The following is a 24,238-nucleotide window of genomic DNA, read 5'->3' as shown; positions in this document are numbered from 1 at the left end:
CCATGTAATGATTTAAACGTGTGTTAAAACAAATATAACTAGAAAACAGTTCCTCAAAAAAAATTAAACATAAAAATCACCATATGTCTAGCAACCGTATTTCTGGTTATATGCCTGAAAGAATTGAAAGCAGGGCCTCAGATACCCATGTTCATAGCAGCATTATTCACAATAGACAAACAATGGAAACAAATGTGGTACATAATATTATTCAACATAAAATCATTCAGTCTTAAAACAGAATGAAATTCTGCACTACAATGTTGAAGATATTATGCTAAGAGTAATAAGCCAGGTACAGAATTTCAGTTTTGGAAAAAGATGGTAGGGATGGTTGCACATATGAATGTATTTAAGGCCACCAAACCCAAAACTTAAACACTTAAAATGGAAAATTTGTTACATATCTTTTATCATAATAACATTTTTAAATGCATATAATTATATATCCATTTCCCATTTTTTTCTTCTTTTTTGGGGGGGTAAGGGGGTACTGGGGATTTAACCCAGGAGTGCTTTACTACTGAGCCACATCCCCAACCATTTTTTTTGGGGGGGGGCAGGTACCAGGGATTGCTCAGGAACATTTAGCCAGTAAGCCACATCCCCAGCCCTATTTTGTATTTTATTTAGAGACAAGGTCTCACTGAGTTGTGCAGGGCCCCACTAAGTTGCTGAAACTGGCTTTGAACCCACCATCCTCCTGCCTCAGCCTCCCAAACCACTGAGATTATAGGTGTGTATCACTGTGCCTGCCAGTAGTTTTTAATTTTTAAGTAATAAAATTTGTAAAATATTTCTTAGTCTCTTTGGTTTCTTGACTACCACCATGTTAATTTGGGGATGGGTGGGTACTGGGGATTGAACTCAGGGGCCTTCAATCACTGAGCCACACTCCCTGTCCTATTTTGGATTTAGAGACAGGGTCTCACTCAGTTTCTTAGCACCTGGCCATTGCTGAGGCTGGCTTTGATCTCATGATCCTCCTGTTTCAGTCTTCTGAGCCTCTGGGATCACAGGCAAGCGCCACTGCGCCTGGCCACCATGCTAATATTAAAAGGTACATTCATCCATATTTTTTCTTAGTCATTTTAGGATTTTAATTTTTACATTTAAATATATGATCATCAAAACATTATTTTTGATTACTTTTGGCAAGCTATTAGGAACATGGACAAAAATAAACTTTATTTTTGTCCATGTTCCTAATAGCTTGCCAACAGTTCCAAAATTACTTATTTAAAAGCCCTAACTTCATCTACTGGGATTCTTTCTCATTCCATTTCAGTCATACTGTTCTCTTTGTGGCTCTAAGAACACACCAGCTGCACTCCCACCTTGGTGCCTTTTCCTTTTGCTATTCCCTTTACCTGAAACACTCTTTCCCAGATAGTCTCCTGGGTGGCCCTGTAACTTCCTTTGATTTCTGCTCAACCATCCATTTATCAGTGGCTTTCTCTTATCACTATAGAAAATGACCTCCTCCCCATCCCTGATTTATTTTTTCTCTATAGCACTTACCACTGCCCAGCTAGCATGTTAAGCTCCATGACCACAGGGACTTTTATTTATTGTTATATCCCAGCAGGACAACAGTGTCTGGCACTCAAACATCTGTTGAGTCAATGAATCTGAAATGTCACTTTTACCAAAAACAAAATTCCTACCAAACATGCTGAACAGGAGAAATAGATTTTTTTTTTTCCTCCTCGGACTTCAACTGTTAGATGGAACAGCCACATAAGCAAAGAAATGGGGGATGGGGAAAGCATGCCTCTTTAAACAAAAGGGTCTGTCACTGAAGTTGCCAATACCAGTTATATGAAAAGTAAAACATCTTAATAGCTTTGGGATGTGTTTTACCACACCTGAATTCCAATTTGCAATTCAAGTGAGTTTAAAAAAAAAAAATCACATAAGCAAGACCAGGAGGAGACCCTCCCGCTAAGGAGAACCTTCTTATGTAAATCAATAAAGCCAAAGCACGAAAGTAAACTGATCTGGCAAGCCTTTAAAATTATTTATACTGAATCTGCCAGAACGTAGGAGGAATTTTTTTTTTTAAACGAGTCTTTTTAAATCTCTGAAAATTTCAAGAAGCCGGTTACCCTGTTTTCTCTGGGAAGGAATAGTGGGTAGGAGGGGTGAATTTGCAATTTTCCATTTTGAAACTTTGAATACAAAACATGTTAATAAACTGGACATCCGCCGGCCGGGTGCAGTGGAGGCTGCCCGAACCCCAGCTCCTTTGGAGGCTGAGGCAGGAGGTTGGAGCTTGAGACCGACCCGGGCAGCACCACGAGACCCTGTCTCAAAACAAAACACGGAAAGCTAGTCGTTGGGAAGGTACATTAAAGCGAGAGAGCGAGGGAGCGAGGGAGAGCGTCCAGAGCCCGGGGCAATTCTACCGGATGGCAAGGAGGCGAGGCATGAGCGATGCCAGGCTGGACCTTGACAGCCCACCCCGCGCGGCCTCACCCCCGCTATCCGCGGCCTCCGGGTCCTGCTCGGCCTTGCGCTTGAGCTTCTGGGAGGAGGGGCTCACTGGGGCGTCCCCCAACAGGTACTTGTGCTCCTGGCCGCGCAGGTGCTTCAGGTAGCGGTCCTTGAGGGACTGCCACGAGTGCTGCGTGAGCGAGCTCTTCTCCATCGCCTTCCACAGGGCGTTGCCCGTGACCGAGCTGGGCGAGCGGGCGTTTTCCTTCACGTAGGTCAAGATAGCCACGTCGTCCGCGTCTGTGAAGGCGATCCGCCCCGTGAGCGGCTGCGGCTCGGGCTCCGCGGCGCCCTCAGCGGAAGCCCCGGCCTTGGACTCCGGGGCCTGGTCGGCCGCTGCGCCGGGGCCCAGCCGGTAGGCTTCCAGCTCGAGCCTCTGGTTGCGCTCCACGCAGTCCAAGATGTACTGCGTGGAAATGAAGTCTCCCGAGGCCTCGGCCAGCGCCTCCCCGGGCTGGGCCAGCAGCACGGCCCCGGGCTCCTGCACCCGGCACACGGTGCCGCCGCCATGCAGGATCAGCGTCGACAGCCGGCGCTTGGCCGGGCTGGGCCGCACGTAGAACGACAAGGGGCTGCCGTCCTCCCTCACAAACAGAGTGGAGGAGTGGGTGGGCCCGTTGGGGTCCTTGCCCGATTCCATAGCCTCCGCCATGTCCCTTGCCTTGCACCACAAGAGCTGCCCGCTAACTAGCGCTTTAGCACACACCTCACAACAGAGGGCCCGCCCCCGCGAAACCCAGCTCTGCGCCTGCGCGGGCCCCCCCCCAGCGTGCCGAGAGGCCACGCCCCCTTTTCCAGGAAGAGGCGGAGCTCCGGCCCCTGACCCGGAAATTGTCGTGTCCCCCCTCGTCACTTTTGGGTCGGGCCCTCACGGGAAGATGGCCACGGTGGAAGGGGCTCAGGTGAAAGTGGATGGCGAGCCGAAACTGAGCAAAAAGTAAGTGTGGCTGTGGGTCGTTAAGCTTTGAGGTCGCAGAATCCAGGCTGCGAAGTGCCTTCAGGCTCCCCGTCAAGTGTTCTATTGCCGGACTCCTGCCCTCGCGGGTACGCACATGTTGGGTCCCAGCCTCTGCGCCCTGGAAACTACGTCCCCCGGGATGCCCCGGGGCCTCCGCAGGGCACTGGAGGGGTCCCCCATTTTACTGCAGGAGAATGCGAAGGAGAAACCCGCTCGAGAACCCAGAAGAGACCGAAAGAAAAAGTGAAACTTCCTTGTCTCCCCACTCTGTCAGCTGCTTTCTTTTTATTATGGAGCCACTTCCTAATGAGGAGGTTGGAGAAATGCTGAATACCTTAGCTTTTTATAAAAACCTTAGAATTTTTTCCCCCACCAGGGTTATACTGCACCTCGTGTATGAAAAGGGGTCAGTTCTAAAACTGTCGTGTACCTACCTATCTGGGTTTTTCAGAGTATCTATTAGAAATGAATGCGTGATCAGTGTCCAGCAGTGGAGACCAACTTATCCAGCTAATACACCAAGCCGCCCTGAGTCTGTTGGGTGTTTCTTTGTTAACCACCCAAATCCTTGAAGTGTGTAGGTGAGCATAGATCAAGATTAGCCACCCTTTAACTGGCTGTGTCTTATTTCCTCTGAATAACTACATTCCCTCTCAACCTGGGTTTCCCATTTGAACCACAAAACACAGTTAATGATTTGAGTGGTTCTCTGAACCACTTCCAGAGGCAGAGTATGGAGGTTAAATTCTGCAAACTGTCGTGCTTTGGTGCATTTTTAGCACTTAATCCTCTTGCTGAACCCTGGGAATTATTGAAGACAATTCTAAAATGAGTAAGAATTGATTTTTTTCCTTCTGTCTCTATTTTTATGCTTTGGTGTATATTTGAAAAGCTAGAAGGCAAATGTCTAAATTTATGATTGGTAGCACCCTGTATGTTGTCCTTCATCGTAGCGATTTATGGATTTCTGTCAGTGTTTAGGACATGCTCTTAGGCCATAGGGAAAATTGGATGCATTTTGATACATTACATTAGTGTTTAAATTTTAGGACTGTAAATCATAGATGCTTTAAAAGCAAGATGCTTAGTCAACAGTGCTATTTTAAAGTAAACTGAGAGAACTAGTCAGTTTTTCTACTGTCTTTTCTTAAATACAGCTACACTTTTGGGGGGAAGGTTCCAGGGATTGAACTCAGGAGCACTTGGCCACTGAGCCACATCCCCAGCCCTGTTTTGTATTTTATTTAGAGACAGAGTCTCACTGAGTTGCTTAGCACCTCGTTTTTGAAGAGGCTGGCTTTGAACTTGTGATCCTCATGTCTCAGGCTAGCTGCTGGGATCACAGGTGTGAACCACCGTGCCCACACTTTTTTTGAGCAATTTTTATGTGCTGGCACCATACTAGATCAATAAAAGTGTTCTGTCTGATCTCAGTAATAACATTGTAAAGTTTTTTTTTTTTTTTCCCAGTGAATGAACTGAGGTGCTAGGCGATTAAATGCATGCTAAAGTTTTCCTTCCTTATGTGTGTTTTGGTACTGATCTATAGCACTGAGGCAGAGATCTAAAATGAAGTTCATATCAAGTCTGTACTGACTGTTGTACTGTCTCACATTGTCTAAAAGAATTTGTTGTTGATATTGTATGTTGTATGCCCCTCTGGTGACCATAGGCTAAAATAATTGTGATTAACATTCCCTTCTATTTCTTGATTTTTCTTGGTCTGAAATTTTTAGTGAGCACCATTTCACTCTAGGTATTGTCCCCAAGTTTTGAAAACAGTTGGACTACCTGCCCCAATGACTCATTCTCAAATGAGATCCCCTCTCAAATTTATTTTAACACAGTAGAGTGTTATCCCTATAATCCCATTGTCTTCGGGTCTCACTGATATGTAAACAATGAAATCTAATGTCCTTCCTGAAATTCACTTTTCCTGCTTATTCTTAGAATTCATCTTGTCTTTGACTCAGATGTTTTCTGTGGCTTCCTTCCTTCCTTTTTTTTTTTTTTTTTTTTTAAATGGGGTTTCACTGCTGCGTTTTGTCTAGGTTGTTCTGGGCTCAAATGAGCCTAGTACCTCAGCTTCCCAAATAGCTGGGACTATAGACCCACACACTACCACACCTATCTATGTGCCTTGCTTTTAGGTAGAGCTTGCATTTGATAGTAGCATTTTCTTCATATTTTATATGCTTTTCATTGACATGAGAGAAATCACACTTTAGGGGCTTCAAAAACACTGCCTCACATTCTGTCTTCCATATTATAGAATATTGTGATCCTTATTACCTGTTGATTGACCTGCATTTGACATTTAGCTCCATTTATGCACCTTTTTTCCATAGCCAGAACAAAGAACATTGTCTGTTACAGTTGCAGCACAGTGTTAAGAGGGTCTTAATTTAGATGGAACCCTAAAAGGAGTGCAAACATTGCTCCCCTCCCCGAAATCAAGAGTGCAGTTTGGGTGGGTATATAATGTCTGTCCCCATCTGACACCACATCTCTGTGTTTCCTGCTAGGTGGTGGTAATCATTAGTTCCAGGGTGTTCTGCCATGTTGATGCAAGCTGCTGTAAAGCTTGTTAGGGGGTCCCTGCGTCACACCTCCTGGGCAGAGTGGGGTCAGAGGGAACTTCGACTGGGTCAACTTGCTCCTTTCACAACGCTTCACAAGGACAAGCCACTTTCTAATAAAAGAAGGTTGGTGCCCATTACCTTCTTTATTGCTCTGGGAGCAAAAACCCTTTCCCTCTGTTATCTGTTAAGCCCTTGGCCAAGTCTTTGGAATTGTTGCTAAGGAAAGAAAGAGCTCTATAACTAAAATCAATAACCCTTTATCTGCTTTCTCTTTATAAATTCAAATCCCCCTTCTTAGAGTCTTGAGATGATTCTAGATCAGTACTGAGAACAAAATTCTTGTTTGAATAAAGAATTTCTGGTGCCAGTTATTTTCTCTTTTCTGTCTTCCTGTGGTTTTGTTTGCTCTTGAGATTAATTTGGTTCTAGTTTTGGAGCTATCTTTAGGACTTTCATGGGTTATTTTTAGGATTGAGTTAAAAGTTGAATGGAGGGCTGGGGATATAGCTCAGTTGGTAGAGTGCTGGCCTTGCATGTACAAGGCCCTGGGTTGGATCCCAAATATATATATATATATATATATTTATTTATTTATTTTTTTGTTTTGTTTTTATTTTGAGACAAGATCTTGCTATGATACTTAGGGCCTCACTAAATTGCTGAGGCTGGCCTTGAACTTGTGATTCTCCTGCCTGGGTCTGTTGAGTCACTGGGATTACAGGTTGGATCCCAAATATATATATCACATACACACACAAAAGCGTTGAATGGAAAACAGATTTATTTTAATCCTAGAGAAAACCAGATAGATTCTGTTGCCCACTGATTGAATTATAGCAGGATAGGCAACTATTACAAGATGGGTTGTGCCTAGAAAGAGTTGCCTACTTTGAAACCATCAGGATCAGTTTTTCTTGCTTAAAAGATGATCAAGTTGGGCTGGGGTTGTAGCTCAGTGGTAGAGCACTTGCCCAGCATGTGTGAGGCCCTGGGTTCGATTCTCAGTACCACATATAAATAAATAAAAATAAAGGTCCATTCACAACTAAAAAACATTTAAAAAAAAAAGATGATCAAGTCAAAATTTCAATTTTTTTAAGTATTTACTTTTTAGTTGTAATTGGACACAATACCTTTATTTATTTATCTTTATGTGATGCTGAGGATCAAACCCAGGGCTTCGCACATGCTAGGGAAGCACTCTACCACTGAACCACAACCCCAGCCCCCCAAATTTCAGTTTTTTAAATTATTCTCTTTTCTTTTTGTACCAGGGGTTGAACCCAGAGGTGCTTAACCACTGAGCCAAACCCTAGTCCTTTTTAGTTTTTATTTTGAGACAAGATCTTGCTAAGATACTTAGGGTTTCACTAAATTGCTGAGGCTGGCCTTGAACTTGTGAATCTCCTGCCTCGGTCTCTTGAGCCACTGGGATTACAGGTGTGCTCCATCATACCTGGCTAAATTATTCTTTTTTTTTTTTTTTTATTGGTTGTTCACAACATTACAAAGCTCTTGACATATCATATTTCATACATTAGATTGAAGTGGGTTATGAACTCCCAATTAAATTATTCTTTTTTTTTTTTTTAAAGAGAGAGTGAGAGAGGAGAGAGAGAGAATTTTTAATATTTATTTTTTAGCTCTCGGCGGACAAAACATCTTTGTTGGTATGTGGTGCTGAGGATCGAACCCGGGCCGCACGCATGCCAGGCGAGCGCGCTACCGCTTGAGCCACATCCCCAGCCCTAAATTATTCTTAACTCATTGAAAACGAACCAAACAATGCAAACATGTTGCCATGGTTCACTGTTGGCAGAATATTCAGTTTTAATCAGTGGTTTGAAATGATGATTCATAAATTCTCTTTGAATAATGAGGTATCTGTCTTTACCCAAGTCTATTTATTTCTGGGTCAGATAGCATGTAAGATCATAAGGGATACTGAGTTACCTACTGCCCCCCGCTGGGTATTGAACCCAGGGATGCCATACCACTGAGCTACAACACCAGCCTTTTTATTTATTTATTTATTTTTGAACAGAGTCTCGCTGAGTTGCTTAAGCCCTCACTAAGTTTATTGAGGCTTACCTCAAACTTGTGATCCTACCACTTCACCCTCCCAAGTTGCTGTATGCTACTACACCTAGCCATTGCTTTGATTTTTGAGTCTCACATGACACATATGTGGAATTTGGATGACAATAGATTTGACCAGAAATGTATCCAAATTTGTGTGTTTTCTCTGGTAGATGCAGAGAGTAAAGGGTTAAGAGAGCGAGGAATAACTAGACTTAGCTTACATTTGAGTGCTCACTAAATGCCAGGGCCAGAATCATCCCCTTACAAACATCTCAATCCTCACACAACAACTGGGAAGAGACTGTCTTGTTTCCATTTTCTAGAAGGGAGAAATTAAGTCATTTCCCCAAGGTTACTTAATTGGTAGGTGTGTCAGAATTTATTAGTCTCAGGCTACAAAGATGATATATTATCCTCTGTACTCTGCTGCCTTGTACACTGTTCTACCCTGCTCCAAGCCAGGCTCCAGTGGGCAAAAAGTGAGACCAGTGTTAACAGCCATTCTTAGATCAGTTTGTGGGGTGTCTCCTTGATGTCTGTAAAACCCACTCTTTCCCCATCTGTGACCTAATTCACTCTTCATTGAGGGGATGGTAGACAGAGCTGGAAACGCTGCCCGTAGGATCTGTAGGAACTGCCTCTTCTACAAAGGATACCAGGCAACTGAGATTCAATCCTTGGCTTCAAGGAACTCCATAGCCTAGGTAGCTCGAGAAAAGCCTATCCTGCTGATTTTCTAGGAAATATTTCTTTCTTAAATATAAACTAATATTTAGGGATTTCTTGTACCATGCATCTTGGTTTTAGTTGGGACCTAATGCCAAGTTTGGACTGGAAAGCAAAGACTGAAAATGATCTGTTGCATCTTTATATAAAGCTTATTTTTTTCCTTAATATCTTTCACATATAGAATTTAGTGACTTAAAAGGCTGGATTTGGTATGGAAGAACATTTTCCCCAATCTGTTTGTATTTTTGGAAAGTGATATGGGGCAGAAGATGGAAGACTCATGAGACAACTTTCACATTGAATGCTTTCATCTTCTCAACAGTGAACTAAAGAGACGCCTGAAAGCTGAGAAAAAAGTAGCAGAGAAGGAGGCCAAGCAGAAGGAGCTCAGTGAGAAACAGCTAAGCCAGGCCACTGCTGCTGCCACCAACCATGCCAATGAAAATGGTGTGGGTTCTGAAGAGGAGAGCCTGGATCCAAATGTGAGTCCCCTAGGCTGCTGGTATAGACGACACAGGAAAATTTCTGATAAGGCTTATTATGGCAGATTCCTGGCGATCAGGCAGTTAAGAGGGACCAGTGACTAAGATAAATAAGAACTAGAATAGGCACTGGACCTTGGGTCATTGCCAGTGGGTAAAGAGAGCCTGTCATACCATCTGGCTAAAGTCACAGGTCCTGAGTTTCTTATGTCAACTCCTAACGGGCAGCTGGGAAAGTCTAGTACTCTCAAGTGACTAATTACTCTTTCTTAGTTGGCCTTATAGCACCTCCAAAAACTATGGTTTATTTTAGTTAGCAAAATGTAGTCCATCAGAAGGATCTACCTCTCACTCCCTCACTTCATCCTTCCCTCTCTGATAATGTACCTAAAATTGTATTAAACACAGCCATGCCTGTTTGTTTACAGTTGTCTAAGGCTGCTTTCTCATTACCATAGCAGAATTGAGAAGTTACATCAAAACATTTACTGATCCCTGCTGTAGAATATTCCTCATTTTCATCCTGAAGACCCCATGGTCCTGCCTCAGAGAAAAAAAATCCAATGTATAACCTGGGTTAGGAGAATAGAAGATAAGTGACTCACCATGCGAATGTAGTCCACAAAAGGAACCGTGGCCACACATATCAATTACATTTTTATTATTTTAAGTAGAAATCGAGTTTTTCTTTTTTATTTTGAAATTCTGTCCTTCATTTCCAGTTATAGATCTGGCCAGTCTCCATATTTTAAATATATGAATATGTATCACGTATTCAGACCTATGATTTCCAGAGTGCAGAGGGTTTGGTTAGAGAGAACCTTAATGTTTTGGGGCCCCACTGAGACAGAAGAATCCTGCTAGATGGGCCACTGGTCTGGCTAGGTTCAACTTCTCACAGGCTTTGTTGTTGTTTGTTTCTTTAACAGCAATACTACAAGATCCGCAGTCAAGCAGTCCACCAACTGAAGGTCAATGGGGAGGACCCCTACCCACATAAATTCCATGTAGACATCTCACTCACTCACTTCATCCAAGAATATAGTCACCTGCAGCCGGGGGATCACCTGACCGACATCACTTTAAAGGTGGCAGGTAGGAAGATTCCCTGGCAGTTTATTGAGCTCCCAAAGTAGGCAGGCCCCATCAGTAACACAAAGGAAGGTTTGAGTTTGTCTTGCTTTCAGGTAGGCTGTGTTAGCCTATTGAACTAGGAAAGTACTATTATATCTGTTCATAGGGAGAAGCAGAGCATCCTGGAAGCATGGGTCACATTCCACATCAGGTGATGTTACAGAGGAAGGGGCATTCTCTGTGGGGAACTCCTCGCAGCCTGATGCTGCTGCTATTTCATAGTTCTTTATAAATACTTCCTTCAACAGTGGGGAACCATGGGCCCAGGCTCCTAAGAATTTCAGTCTTCATTCTGAGAATGCATTATTTCTAGAGCATTGTTATTTGGGGGTTATAGTATCTTGTGTGGGATCTTGTACTTAATTTTAAAAATCAAATCATGTCTGTTGCCTCCGCTCCCCTTTCCCCAAATAATAATAAAATTATCCATTGTAGAAAATGTAGAACATTCAAAGAAGGAGAAAAAATTACCCATGGTTCTTCCACCCAGGGAGAACCTCTGCCAACACCTAAATGTCCCCCAAATTTGTTCTTTTTCCTTAAAGCCTAATAATTTCACTAAAATATGTCTTGATATTGGTCATTTTGGTTTAGTATTTTCAGGTACGTGTCTTTATATGGTATTTTTAAAGTCTTTCACATTAGGAAATTTATTTGTGTTTTGTATCTTGTTTTGACATTTTTTGGTACTCATTTTTTCTGTATGTTGTATCTTTGATCCTTTGCAGTAATTGTCATTTTCTTCAAATCCATTTTATCTTTCCTTCATATATGATTTTAAATTTTATCCTCCATTTCATCTTGTTTCTCTTAATGTATTATTTGTTATTTGTAGTCACTCTTATTTCCTTCTAATTTAATCATCATTTCTGATTTTTTTGGGGGGGGAGTGCTGGGGATTAAACCCAGGGGCACTTATATTTTAGTTTGTATTATTATTATTTTTGATACTAGGGACTGAACCCAGAGAAACTTACCCACTAAGCCACATCCCCAATCCTTTTTTTTGTATTTTGTTTAGAGAGAGGGTCTCACTGAGTAGCTTAGGGCCTATTGCTAAGTTTCTGAGGCTGGCTTTGAATTTGCAGTCCTCCTGCCTTAGCCTCCCAAAGCCTCTAGGATTACAGGTGTGCATCACCACACCCAGCTTCATTTCTGAAAAAAAATTTTTTACATGGTTTTTAATGTCTTTTAACTCATTTTGAATTGGTTAGGATTTTTTTTTTGTTTTTCTTGGCATGTCTTGAGTGCTTTAATTTTGTCTGTGGGTATGCTATCTATTCATATTCTTATTCTTCTTGTCCCCCTGCCCTGCTGTACTGAAAAATTGAACCCAGGGCTTTGTACATATTAGGCAAGCAGGTACCACTGAGCTACCTCTCAGCCCTTTCTGTTTTATTTCGAGACAGGGTCTTGCTAAGTTACACAGGCTTAGTTTTCCTGAATGTTAATAAGAAGGTTAATGTATAGATACTTTTCAGCTTCACTATTTTATTTTTGTGAAGTGTTCAGAAATATAGATGTTGGCTTTCTGAGATTTCTTAGCTGTTTTTCCTCACTTTCATTTGACTTTTTCTTTATCTCTGTTTTCCTTGTCCTGTTCAATTTGGCCTCATCCTGGGAAAGAACCTGGCTGGTAGAGAGTTTCCATGAGCTACATTGCTCCGTCTCCTTTGGAGCATTTGTAGTGTAGCCCCACCTTTATGAGAATGGACACATTCTCTCTCAGTTTCAGCTACTGTCCTCTGGTTAGCCTGGAGGAAAATCTTCATACATTCTCTAGTGAACACCTTTGGCTCCGGGGGCAGTTCTTCAGTTCTCAGATCCATCAGATGCCTCATTCTTCCCCACTGCATTATTCCCATAAGGATGTTTTAGAGCTCTTGTGCTTTGCTTCATCCATGATTTGTATTGGGCGCTTCTTTTTTTCTTTTCTATAAGTGCATTTAGTTTTTAACTAGTTTATTTCCTGATAACTATTATTTGGGAGTTCTTGAAATTGTCTTCCCACACAATTTATCCATGGATTTTTGTCTTTTCCTATCTGGTTGCACTTTAGATTTTTATATGCTATTCAGGAAGATTGAAAGTCTGTGCTGCCACTTGCACTGCCATCCTCTGGGAACTCAATAAGCATCTTTAAAGCCATATCTTGCCAAGTATGGTGGCATATGCCTCTAATCCCAGGTACTTGGAAGGCTGAGGCTGAAGGATTGCAGGTTTGACACCAGCGTGAGCAACTTAATTAGACTCCATCCCAAAATTAAAAAGTAAAAAGGCTGGGGATGAGCTGGGCAGGGTGGCACACACCTATAATCCCAGCGACTCAGGAGCCCGAAGCAGGAAGATCACAAGTTCAAACCCAGTCTCAGCAATTTAGTGACACTTTGAGCACCTCAGCCAGACCCTGTCTCTAATAAAATATATTTTTAAAAAGGGGCTGGGACAGGGCTGGGGTTGTTGCTCAGTGGTAGAGCTCTTGCCTCAAACATGTGCTTCATGTGTTCCATCCTCAGCACCACATAAAAACAAATAAATAAAGGTATTGTGTCCATCTACAACTGAAAAGATATTTAAAAAGGGCGGGGGGGAGCTAGGGATATGGCTTGATGGTTAAGCACCCCTGGGGTCAATCCTGGTACCAAAAAAAAAGCTAAGGATAATACAGGTATACAGTGGTGCCCTCCTTTAATCCCAGTGTCTCAAGGGGCTAAGGCAGAAGGATCACAAGTTCAAGACCAGCCTCAGAAACAACTAAACAACTTAGTGAGACCCTGTGGGGGACTGGAGATACACCTCAATAGTAAAGCGTACATCTTCCCCACCCCTGGCTTCCCCCACTTAAATCATTCACACCAGAAAAAGGGGGGGTGGAGCCTGGGAATGTAGTGTGGTAATAGATTACTCCTAGGTTCAATCCCCAGTACTGCAAAAACAAGTTATCTCCCTACACATCTTTGGTTTTAATGCAGATCATTGGCATGAGAGAAAGGAATTCTGGACCTCAGGTCACAATCAGATTGTTTTGCCTTATGTTGCAGAGGGAACTTTTTCTGCACTGATACCACGAAATGGTTTCTGGTCCATTAGTCAGTATTTTTATTCTTCTTTTTCTAGGTAGGATCCATGCTAAAAGAGCTTCTGGGGGAAAGCTAATCTTCTATGACCTTCGAGGAGAGGGGGTCAAGTTGCAAGTCATGGCCAATTCCAGGTACATAGAAGTATCCTGTTTCAATCCCTTCTGTGCTGGCCTAGAGGAACACAGTTTGGGACACTGCTGATGTCTTATTTTCTCATTGGTATTTGAAGTTAGAATAAGAAGGAAGGGCAAGGTTGGGTAAGGCTGAGGAGAAGATAAAAAGATCATCTGTGCACCTGGAAAATAATGACTGCTCTCCAGTTGCATGACAACTAAAATAAGAAGATAATTGTTTTTAGCGGTTAGCCATGAATCTGAGATTCTTCTTGGGCTCATTAAGTACTAAACAGTTGAGTTAGGGTTCTATAGTAAACCTGTGGCCAGTATTCATTTGAAATAATGTTCAATGAGTTACATTTACTTTCATTCAGGAATTACAAATCAGAGGAAGAATTTATTCATATCAATAACAAACTGCGCCGAGGAGACATAATTGGAGTTCAGGGGAATCCTGGGAAAACCAAGAAGGGCGAGTTGAGTATCATTCCCTATGAGATCACACTGCTCTCTCCCTGCTTGCATATGCTACCTCATCTTCACTTTGGCCTCAAAGACAAGGTAAGTTCTCATAATCTGCTAGCTGTAGCACAGAGATGCATTCCGTTTTGTTTTTTCATATCACTGAATTAAACCAGTGATTTCTAACTGCTGCTTTTGGTTTAGGAAACAAGGTATCGTCAGAGATACTTGGACTTGATCCTGAATGACTTTGTGAGGCAGAAATTTATCATCCGCTCTAAGATCATCACATACATAAGAAGTTTCTTGGATGAGCTGGGATTTCTAGAGGTAATGGAGGGATGGAGGGTGAAGGTTCCTTAGGTGACGTGATGAGCCACCTTGCCATGTTTGTCTCTTACGATCCCTTCCCTTCTCCTTTCCAAGCCATTTCCTATATCAGTTTCCTTCACGCCTAATGAGACCATCCTTTTTTTTTTTTTTTTTTTTGGCCATTGTCTTTGTTGTACCTTAATTATTTAGCATTCTGACTCCCAAAATAATGAGCAAGGTGTAGGGCATCCACATGCATGTCATGTTCAATATGTTATCAAGTCTTTGTGGGTTTTGTAGCATTAAAAAATATTTTTTAATTGTATGAAAAAGACAGATGTATGTAGTGGGAAACAAAGTAAATAGAAGCAAATGTGAAAGTACCTTTTGCTTCTTTTAACCAACTTCCTTCCCCAAACTGGAGCATTAAAATGTATTCTTTCTTACCATTTACTATGCATATATGCATACAGTATAAATGGAGTATGTGTGTGTAAATGTTTTGGAGAGCTTGTTTTAGTTTTTGCTTTAACTATAAATGGAGTCACATTCTGTATTATAATGAACCTACCCTTCCACTTCATATATTTTGGAGCCTTTGTGCCTCACACGTACCTCACATGAACCAATGTTCCACATTGAACCCAGGGTGCTTAACTACTGAGCAACATCCCTCACCCTTTTTATTTTTTTATTTTAAGACAGAGTCTTACTAAGTTGCTTAGGCCCTTAGCCTCTTGAACTGCTGGGATAACAGGCATGCACCACCACCCCCAGCGGGCCCCCCCACACACACATTTCTTTTAAATGAGGCATAATTTATTGCTTCTCCTATTAATAATTTAGGTTTTTTCTGGTTTTCATCTATATTAAATATTTCAGTGAACATCTTTATGCACACATGCAAATGTTTCTGCAAGATGAATCCCTAGGGGCTTGGGATATAGCTCAGTTGGTAGAGTGCTTGCCTTATATGCACACAGCCCTGGGTTCAATCCCCAGCACCACAAAAAGAAAGAAAAATAGATGAATCCCTAAAAGTAGAATAACTCCAAGGATGTAAGCAGTTAGATTTATAATAAATACTGCAAACTGAATTCAAGAAATGCTGTAGTCATTTAGATTACCATTTTTAGCTTATGAAAATATTTGATCCTGTGTGTTATTAATGGAAATGAGACACTAATCTAGAAAATGAAGCAATCTATTTTTCTTTGTCAAGCACATGTTTATTACTGTTGAACTCACTTTTACTTTGAGATGTGATATTGAAAGCATGGTCCCTGATTATATGAGAACTTAATATTTCTCTCTGTCTTCTTAAGATTGAAACTCCTATGATGAATATCATCCCAGGAGGTGCTGTAGCCAAGCCTTTCATCACTTACCACAATGAGCTGGACATGAACTTATATATGAGAATTGCTCCAGAACTGTACCATAAGGTAGTCAATAATAACCTATTTCCTTAAAGAAGCTGGAGACTGGAAAATAATCAGCTAGCTAGGTATGATCAGAAACAATAGTAGTATTAAAGATTTAATAGCAGGAGAATGTTCTGATTTGTCAGGTTTATGGGTGTAATACTTCTAGAATTTCTCTACAAGGTCAGTAGAGCCTTGCAGTGTAGAGTTTAGAAGGATTGCAGTAAGTATACAGATATACCTACTTTGATTCCTCTAAAATTATAAAGTTTATAGTTTAGATCTGATTTTAGTCTTTTGTAAAAGAAAGATCATAGCCTATCATTTTGGTTTCTTAGTTGTAGACAACAGAACTTGTTAACTAGTTTAAGGAAAATAAAAATTTATTCATCTGTATGAGGAAGCTCACAATCTCTAAGACAATCAGGCAGTCAGGCTCGGAGACCACATAACTAAGAATGATGCTGAATCACATTTCATGTAGAACATGGTGTCTTTTCTTCTAGGCATAGGTCACTGCTACTATCTGTAAAAGGTGGATATCTGATCCCCTTCACCAAAATGAATTTTGTGCAATACCTACATCTTTTTTTAGTAGCTACCATGTTAAAAGTCTCACAGTTGTGTCGGATTGGTTGGAGCTTGGTCACTTACTTGTTGCCTAACCCAAGATGCTTCTTTGGAGAGGCCCAAGGAGACAGGACAGGGAGATACAGAAAGAGTGTTCATAAGTCCTAGGTAGCCAAAAAGAATGACATCTGTTTACTACAAGGGTCTAAATAAAGCATGTGTAAGCTGTGATAACCAGTTAGTATATAGAAACTTTCCAGGACTGTTCAGACATGACTTCCTTCTCTGAGTATGGCCAATGTGTTGTCAGATGCTGGTGGTTGGTGGCATTGACCGGGTTTATGAAATTGGACGCCAATTCCGGAATGAAGGGATTGATTTGACTCACAATCCTGAGTTCACCACCTGTGAGTTCTACATGGCATATGCAGACTATCACGATCTCATGGAAATCACAGAGAAGATGGTTTCAGGTGAGTCCTGCTCACTTTATCTTTCAAATTTATCTGTGGGGGCAGGTGTGCTGCCTCAAGAGGAGAGTTTCTTGGGCTTCATTCTTTTGAAATGGCGGGTTTCTCTTCAGGAATGGTGAAGAACATTACAGGCAGTTACAAGATCACTTACCACCCAGATGGCCCAGAGGGCCAAGCCTATGAGATTGATTTCACCCCACCTTTCCGGAGAATCAGCATGGTAGAAGAGCTTGAGAAAGCCCTGGGGGTGAAGCTGCCAGAAACAAACCTCTTTGAAACTGAAGGTAAAATAATAGTCCTCTATTTTACAGCCTGTCTTCCTGTTCAGCCCCAAATTGATTGGGTCAGAGCTAAAATTTCTATATCATTCTCTTTTTTGGCTTTATTGTTGTTTGTTTTGCAATGCTGGGGATTGAACCCAGGATTCACACATGCTCTACTACTGAGCCACGTTCCCAGCCCCCTCTTTATATGTTTTTACTGGGCTAATGTAATGTGTCTTGTCCTAACTCTTATATTTGTTACCACAGAAACTCGCAAAATTCTTGATGATATCTGTGTGGCAAAAGCTGTCGAATGCCCTCCACCTCGGACCACTGCCAGGCTCCTTGATAAGGTTAGAGGCCATGCCTTATCATGTGCTCATGTCTGTAGGAAACAGTTCACACTGGGAAGAGTTCATTTTTGCAGCTTCATAGGAAAACTGTAGAGAAAATAAAAAAATTAAGAACTGGGCATGGTGACACACTCTTGAAATCCCAGCACCTCTAGAGACTGAGGCTGTTTGAGGCCAGCCACAGCAGCTTAGTGAGACCCTGTCTCAAAATAAAAAAGGTCCCTGGGTTCAATCTCGAGTACCAAAAATAAAAAACTTTAAACTGTTATACTAAGCTTTGTGCCAAGCAGTTCATGTGTATTATCTCAGCTAGTCCTTTCCCGTCTTTGAAAAAGCTATAGGATAAATCCATCTGGATGGGAGCTGAGGTCTCCTTTTGGGCTAAGACTATCAAAATACTATTCAGAAGTGACATCTAAATCTGTTTTGCTTTCTGATTAAGCTTGTTGGGGAGTTCCTGGAAGTGACATGCATCAATCCTACTTTCATCTGTGATCACCCGCAGATAATGAGCCCTTTGGCCAAATGGTAAGATATAACATGGTATTTTAGTTCTCTATTTCTGCATAGCCACCCTAAAACTTAGTAGTGTAAAACAGGTTTTTTTTTTTAGGATTTCCTAGGTTTGACTAGTTGGTGTTCTCCATGTAATGTTAGCTAGGATAAATCAGGTGGCTTTTTTCGATGGGGAATTCTTCTGCCAGGGAACTTTGGTTCTCCTCCCCATGGTCTACCAGATGGGACATCATCCTCCAGGGCCTTTTTATGTGGCCTCTGGCAGCATGGCCTGAGCTTCCTTTCAGCATAGCCAAGCCTTAACATGCAAAAAAACATATCAAGTGAGGCACATATCAAGTGGGCCATAGTGGTAATCACCTGTATCCCAGTGACTTGGAAGGTTGAGGCAGGAGGATCACAGGTTTGAGGCCAGCCTCAGCAACTTTACAAGGCCATGGCAACTTAGTGAGACCCTTTCTCAAAATAAAAAATAAAAAGGACTGGGAATGTAGCTCAGTGGTAAAGTGCCCTTGGGTTCAATCTGTAATATCAGAAATAAAACAGCAAGCTTCAGCTAATACCTCATTGACCAAACCAAGTCATGGCCTGCCCACAATTCAAGTGAGCAGGATGCAGAAGGTCATGAATATAGGAGGTGTGGTTCCATGTAACTGTCCGCCACACTGCTTATATGAAGCTAATCATATTTTCCTGGTTCTCTCACCCTCTTCACTATTACATGAAATGATTTGGTGCTGAGACTACATGTAGGCTTTAGGTCATCATCATAATTTCAGTCATACTTTTCAGTCCACTTTAATTCAGGAGCTCTTGTACCAGATGTTAAGTTAGGGGCCTAGATATGCAGCCTTCTCTATGGTCTTCTGTGCCCAGGCACCGCACCAAAGAGGGTTTGACTGAACGCTTTGAGCTATTCGTCATGAAGAAGGAAATATGCAATGCCTACACTGAGCTGAATGATCCCATGAGGCAGCGGCAGCTGTTTGAAGAACAGGCCAAGGTAAGAAAAGAGAGTGCAGACAAAGGCACATTTCACCACCTAACTCGGTCACCAGAAGATAGCAGCCTTCATTCACCCTGGTCTGTGTCAATGTGTAGCTTTCTTGGTGACTAAAAAGAAAGAAGGATAAGCACAACCTTTGTTGGAGGAACTCACATTTCAAGGTGGAAACTTTGGTTTTTGACTGAAAAACACAGATTTTCTGTTGGGGAACATGATATTTGTCTTTTTAAAAATACATTTGCCTAACAAGAACATTATTTTTCTTGGATTGTATATTTATTAAAGTGGCTTCGAAATGAGGCAGATAAAGATATAAAGAAGACAAAAACCCAGCAGGCTGCCTGAACTATCACTGCCACCAATGGGTGGTCTCAGGAAATGAGAGGACTCTTAAATCATCATATAGTCTTTTGAGAATTAGTCTCACTGAGAGTTCCAGAGTCCCAAGCAGTGGAGTCATTTTAGAGAATTTGTATGCATTCTGAGATAGAATTCATCAGTTCAGATCTCCGGGTTTTTGGAAAAAAGAGAAACAAACAAACAAAACAAAAACAGATCAATCCTGGAGTTAACTGGGAAATCCCAGTTTCCAGTAAGTCTTGAGTGCTAGGAGGTACTCCTTCAGATGTTTCATTGTGTTCATTTGGACATTGATATGTCCTGGAAGAGTGTCATCTTTTGGTTCTTTTTATTCTTCTAGGCCAAGGCTGCTGGTGACGATGAGGCCATGTTCATAGATGAAAATTTCTGTACTGCCCTGGAATATGGGCTGCCCCCTACAGCTGGCTGGGGCATGGGCATTGACCGCATCACAATGTTTCTCACAGATTCCAATAACATCAAGGTACACAGCAGCCCTCCATAGCACACACTGCCCAAAATTCTATTGTGTTGGAAGCAGAGCATGTGGCCCAGGAGAATAAAGAAAAGTTTGGGGGGTATTGGGAGGAGCTGTTGGAGGAGTTCCACACCACTCCACAGGAGGTGGCTGAGAGCAATCTGACTTTAGAGGATTTAGTTTCTCCATATGAGACAGGAGGAATACTGATTATTTGCGTTTCATGCGTTTCCAGGAGAGTGCTGAGCTCTCTAAAGGTGTTAGTTCATTTAATTTAAGTCAGCCCTGTTAAGTGTGGAAACCGATTTTTGTCCAAATTTTAATAGCGCCCATGTTTACTAATTCTATGGCACCCTAAGTAGTGCTGTGCACTAGTTCTCTTCCATCTGTTACTGAGAGGGATTGAGTTGAAATAAAAGAACACATTGATTTTTTTAGTGGATTTGGGTGGTAACATTAACAGAGGCAAAAGGAATAGAATGCTTCCTAGCTTTAAAATGCATCTTTATCTCCTATAGGAGGTACTCCTGTTTCCTGCCATGAAGCCCGAAGACAAGAAGGAGACTGTAACAACCACTGATAAACTGGAAGGCACAACAGTTGGCACTTCTGTGTAGAAAACAGTTCCAGGGCATGTAATCAGGAATCCTTGCATTTCTGCAAAAGATCAGGTCTTCGAGGGAATTCTTTTATGTTGCCATCTATTTGACTACCACAGTTCAGTTCAGCCACCAGAAGAAAGAAGATGAATTAAGAGTTTCTTTTTACTCCTTGTTACCAAATAAACCATTTGTCTCTATCTTTGAACTGGTAACTCTTTACTCAAACTACTGGTTCAATGAATGCTTAGGTTTGTCCCATCTTATTTTTGGAACAAATTTGTACTAATGTCTGTTCTGTGTGGGCATTGTTTTGTTTTAAGGGATTTGGGGGCACAGCAGTGAACAAAAGTCAAACCACTACTTTCATGAAATTTGTATTCTTTTTGGGTTGGGGCAGCAGTAGGAAAAATAGACAAGAAACAAGTAAATAGATATTCTTTCTGGTGGGGGTACACACAAAGAAGAAAACTGGAGCAGGTGAGGGGACAGAGGTGCTATTCTGGATGTGGATGGGGGAGTGCTATTTTGAATATGGCTATCAGAAATAGCTATGCTATGGGACAATTAAGTAAAGATCTGGAAAGAGAGATGAGTGGGAAAAGGGCAATCCAGACTAGAGAACCATATTTTTGAGGAACAGCAAAGGGATTAGTAAAGGACAGTGAGGGGCCAGATTGTATAAGCCTGTGATAGTCACAGAATTATTTCATAATGAGCAAGATGGAAAGCCATTGGAGAGCTGAGCAAAGAATTACTTTTAAGGATGATTCTAGCTAGTGTGTGAAGAGCAAGAGTGAAAGCAAGCTGTTGTACTGGGCTGGGGAGAGATCATAGCTTAGTTTTGGGTGTTAGCGATGGAAATTGTTGCACTTTTCTGGTTTCTGAGGGCAACAGAATTGGCTGATGAGATGTGGGATGAGAAAAGAAAATGTATTTCAGGGTTTCAGTTCTGAACAACTAGAAAAGTAGAGTCACCTTTTAGTGAGATGGGAAAAACTGAGGAAATGCATGTTTGAGAGGGAAAGATGAGAGTTTGGTTGGGACCTATTAAGTTTGTCATACCTTTTAGACATGCAGGTGGAGATAATCCTGTTCAATAGGGAGCCTGAAATTTTCTCATTTTTAGCTTAATTCAGCAGGGCTGAGAATGTGACATGACAGGGTGTGGCTGAGAGCCTGTTGTTAGAATGGAGCCCCTTCTCCCTGACATGGAAGCAGCTGGAAAGAACTGTATTCAGAAGAGTCATGTATCAGAAAGAACTCGTTATTTGCACCTCAGCAAAAATCTCTGCAAGCATCCTAGTTTGGGAGTTGCCAGTCTACTTTCATAGAGCAGGTTTCTACTGGTATAGTTGGTAAAATGATCTAACTTAGAACTAACAGCATATCTAACTGGGAACTACTGGGAGTGTGGAGCATCCGCACTCCTAGTTAAGCTATGGATAACCAGATCATTTTTAAAAAAGAAACACTTCCAATATGGTACAATACTCAGAAAGGCAATGTTAATTAAGATGGAGAAAGCCAACCCTCCATTGGGAGTATGTAGAGGATCAAGACCAGATAAGGGACTGAGCTGCGGCAACACTGTCAATGTGGACCATTGGAAAAAGCTATCAGGACTGATGAAATTATTAGTGACCTAAAGATTTATTCGGCAGGCTGGAAACAGAAACCAGCTGTCTGGCCTTAAGTCTCTGGGAATAGAGGAATAGGTAGCAGTAAACTTGTATGTGGGGTTTAGCAGGAAACTGACAAACAGGATGAAAGCTAGAAGGGAATAGAAAGAGTCCTCATTACTTCATCAAACAATTGAAGGCTGACAATTTGCTGACTTCTATACTAGAGTAAGCAGAAACACCTGGTCCCAAACTTTAAGTTCTAGACTTGTAAGGAAAAGAGATTTTAAAAAATCATCCACCAGGCTGGGGATGTGGAGGCGGTGGCGGGCTCACCTGGCATGCGTGCGGCCAGGGTTTGATCCTCAGCACCACATACAAAGATGTTGTGTCCGCCAAAAACTGAAAAATAAATATTGAAATTCTCTCTCTCAAAAATAAATAAATAAAATAAAAAAAATCATCCACCAAAATTTGTATAAAATGCCAGCTCTGGTAAACGCTTTGAAGAAATCCATGGGGTACTGAGAAACTGAAACTGAGGTAGGAAAGGTTTGTTTCTCTGAGGACATTAGAGTTGAGATGTAAAGGAAAGTCAACGAAGGAGGAGGGTGTTACCATGATATGGAAACAGTACAAAGCCCCTATGGTAGAAAGGAGCACAGAAATAAAGCAAAGATAATCTGAGTACAGAAACCCAAAGAAATAGGACACCCGGTGAGACAGGAAGAGGCTGGGCATTCAGGGCTCTGAGCCCTACTATGTAGGGTTTTCTGTTTACTAAAAGTGCTGGGAGCTGGGAGGGCGCAGTGGTGCACTGTAATTCCAGCAGCTCAGTAGAGCACTTGCCTCACATGCTAGAGGCCTGGGTTTGCTCCCTGGCTATTTAGCCGCCTCCACATAGATGGGGATTGACCTAGAGCAGTAAAACCTAAGGTTGAAAGACTTCATTTTCCTATGTCCTCTAGGTCTCTTAGGCAAAGTAAAAGGCCTTATGGTTGAGTTTCAAACAACCTCATGGGTGGTGTCAGTGTTTGTCCTAAGGGTGCCTAGAATTCTAAACAGTGCTACACTTAAAATCAAGACCCAGACTAGCTGGGCATAGTGGTGCACGCCTGTAACCTCAGCGACTTGGGAGGCTGAGGCAGGAGGAGTGCCTCAGCCACAGCAAGGCACTAAGCAACTCAATGAGACCCTGTCTCTAAATAAGATACAAAAAAAGGCTGGAGATGTGGCTCAGTGGTTGAGTGTCCCTGAGTTTAATCCCCAATTACCATCCCACCCCCACCCACAAAAAAGTGCTGGGAATCCACTGAAATATTTAAGCAGGGGGATGCCATCACAGTGTGGTTTGAAGAGACCAGTCTGGCTTCTATAGAAATAAATGGGAGTTAGACAAGAAAAAGGTGAAAATTCAGAGATTAGAAATCAACCTAAGAGTACAGTGGCTTGGATAAGAGATTGTCTTGGAAGTACAAAGCAGCAGATGTGTTCTAGATAGGAAGAAAGATCAACAGGATGTGGCAATGGATTGGACTGTGTGTGTGTTAAGAGATATGATGAGGGCGCTCGTTTTTTACTTTATGACCGTAATATAAATCCCTGAGGTGAAAGAATGCTGCAAGATGACCTCACCCCACACACTGGAATATGTGTGACAGAATGGAGAGATGCATATTAATGATTCTGGGGGAGAGAAATGACAAGCAGTGTCCTTAACTTTGGAGGAGGGCTGTAGTTCTTTTCCTCTGAGCTAGAGAGAAGGACCAGGTCAAGTAAGTGGCACTTATACCTCTTTTTTTTTGGGGGGGGGGGGCACCAGGGATTGAATTCAGGGGCCTCTAAGCCACACTACTATTTTTTGAATATGGCTACTAGAAAAATTTAACTACATGTAGCTCTAATTATATTTCTATGGAAAAGTGCTTGTTTAGACAGAAATCCAAACCAGAATTCAAAGATATATCATCCTGTTTCAAACCGTATCTCACCTGCAGAGGTCTCCCATCAGCGGGTTTCTCGTGAACCTAAGCGTGCGGCAGAGGCTGCGAGCTCTAAGGGCCGGCACCGCGGCTCTGGCTCCGCCTCCGCCTCCCGGAGGACTACAAGGCCCAGAGTGCACTGCGCGCCTCTGGGGGTGG

The 24,238-nt window shown here is 42.0% G+C and overlaps 2 protein-coding genes across 3 annotated transcripts in view; one reads left to right on the top strand and one right to left on the bottom strand.

The window, feature by feature from the left end:
- Terf2ip (TERF2 interacting protein) overlaps positions 1-3,244 on the bottom strand; it is a 33,920-nt gene extending 30,676 nt beyond the window's left edge. The window contains exon 1 of the mRNA XM_078032689.1: positions 2,479-3,244. Coding sequence (XP_077888815.1) covers positions 2,479-3,148 — 670 coding nt within the window. The 5' untranslated portion in view covers positions 3,149-3,244. The remainder of the gene's footprint in view (positions 1-2,478) is intronic.
- Positions 3,245-3,276: 32 nt separating this feature from the next.
- Kars1 (lysyl-tRNA synthetase 1) lies at positions 3,277-20,675 on the top strand. 2 transcript variants are annotated; one of them, XM_005318441.5, is made up of 15 exons: positions 3,300-3,433; positions 5,980-6,159; positions 9,170-9,329; positions 10,259-10,424; positions 13,581-13,674; positions 14,034-14,220; positions 14,326-14,451; positions 15,759-15,878; positions 16,738-16,900; positions 17,011-17,184; positions 17,431-17,516; positions 17,959-18,044; positions 18,909-19,035; positions 19,739-19,882; positions 20,395-20,675. In XM_005318441.5, exons 2-15 carry the CDS (start codon positions 6,014-6,016, stop codon positions 20,491-20,493), a joined length of 1,878 nt encoding a protein of 625 aa, XP_005318498.1. In that variant the 5' UTR covers positions 3,300-3,433; positions 5,980-6,013; the 3' UTR covers positions 20,494-20,675. The 2 variants fall into 2 exon arrangements, with proteins under 2 accessions (XP_005318499.1, XP_005318498.1); XM_005318442.4 differs by lacking the exon at positions 5,980-6,159 and having other exon boundaries at positions 3,277-3,433.
- Positions 20,676-24,238: the final 3,563 nt, after the last annotated feature.

Source organism: Ictidomys tridecemlineatus, chromosome 15 (assembly GCF_052094955.1).
Source record: "Ictidomys tridecemlineatus isolate mIctTri1 chromosome 15, mIctTri1.hap1, whole genome shotgun sequence".
NCBI lineage: Eukaryota > Metazoa > Chordata > Mammalia > Rodentia > Sciuridae > Ictidomys > Ictidomys tridecemlineatus.
The sequence above is the reverse complement of the archived record's forward strand: the minus strand, read 5'-3'. Positions and strand labels throughout refer to the sequence as shown.

Bases quoted from the DNA above. Each gene is read 5' to 3' on its own strand.
- Kars1 (XM_005318441.5), top strand. From the start codon at position 6,014: ATGTTGATGCAAGCTGCTGTAAAGCTTGTTAGGGGGTCCCTGCGTCAC. The intron at 14,452-15,758 runs GTAATGGAGGGA...TGTCTTCTTAAG, and splicing joins ATGAGCTGGGATTTCTAGAG to ATTGAAACTCCTATGATGAA. The intron at 18,045-18,908 runs GTAAGATATAAC...TTCTGTGCCCAG, and splicing joins ATGAGCCCTTTGGCCAAATG to GCACCGCACCAAAGAGGGTT.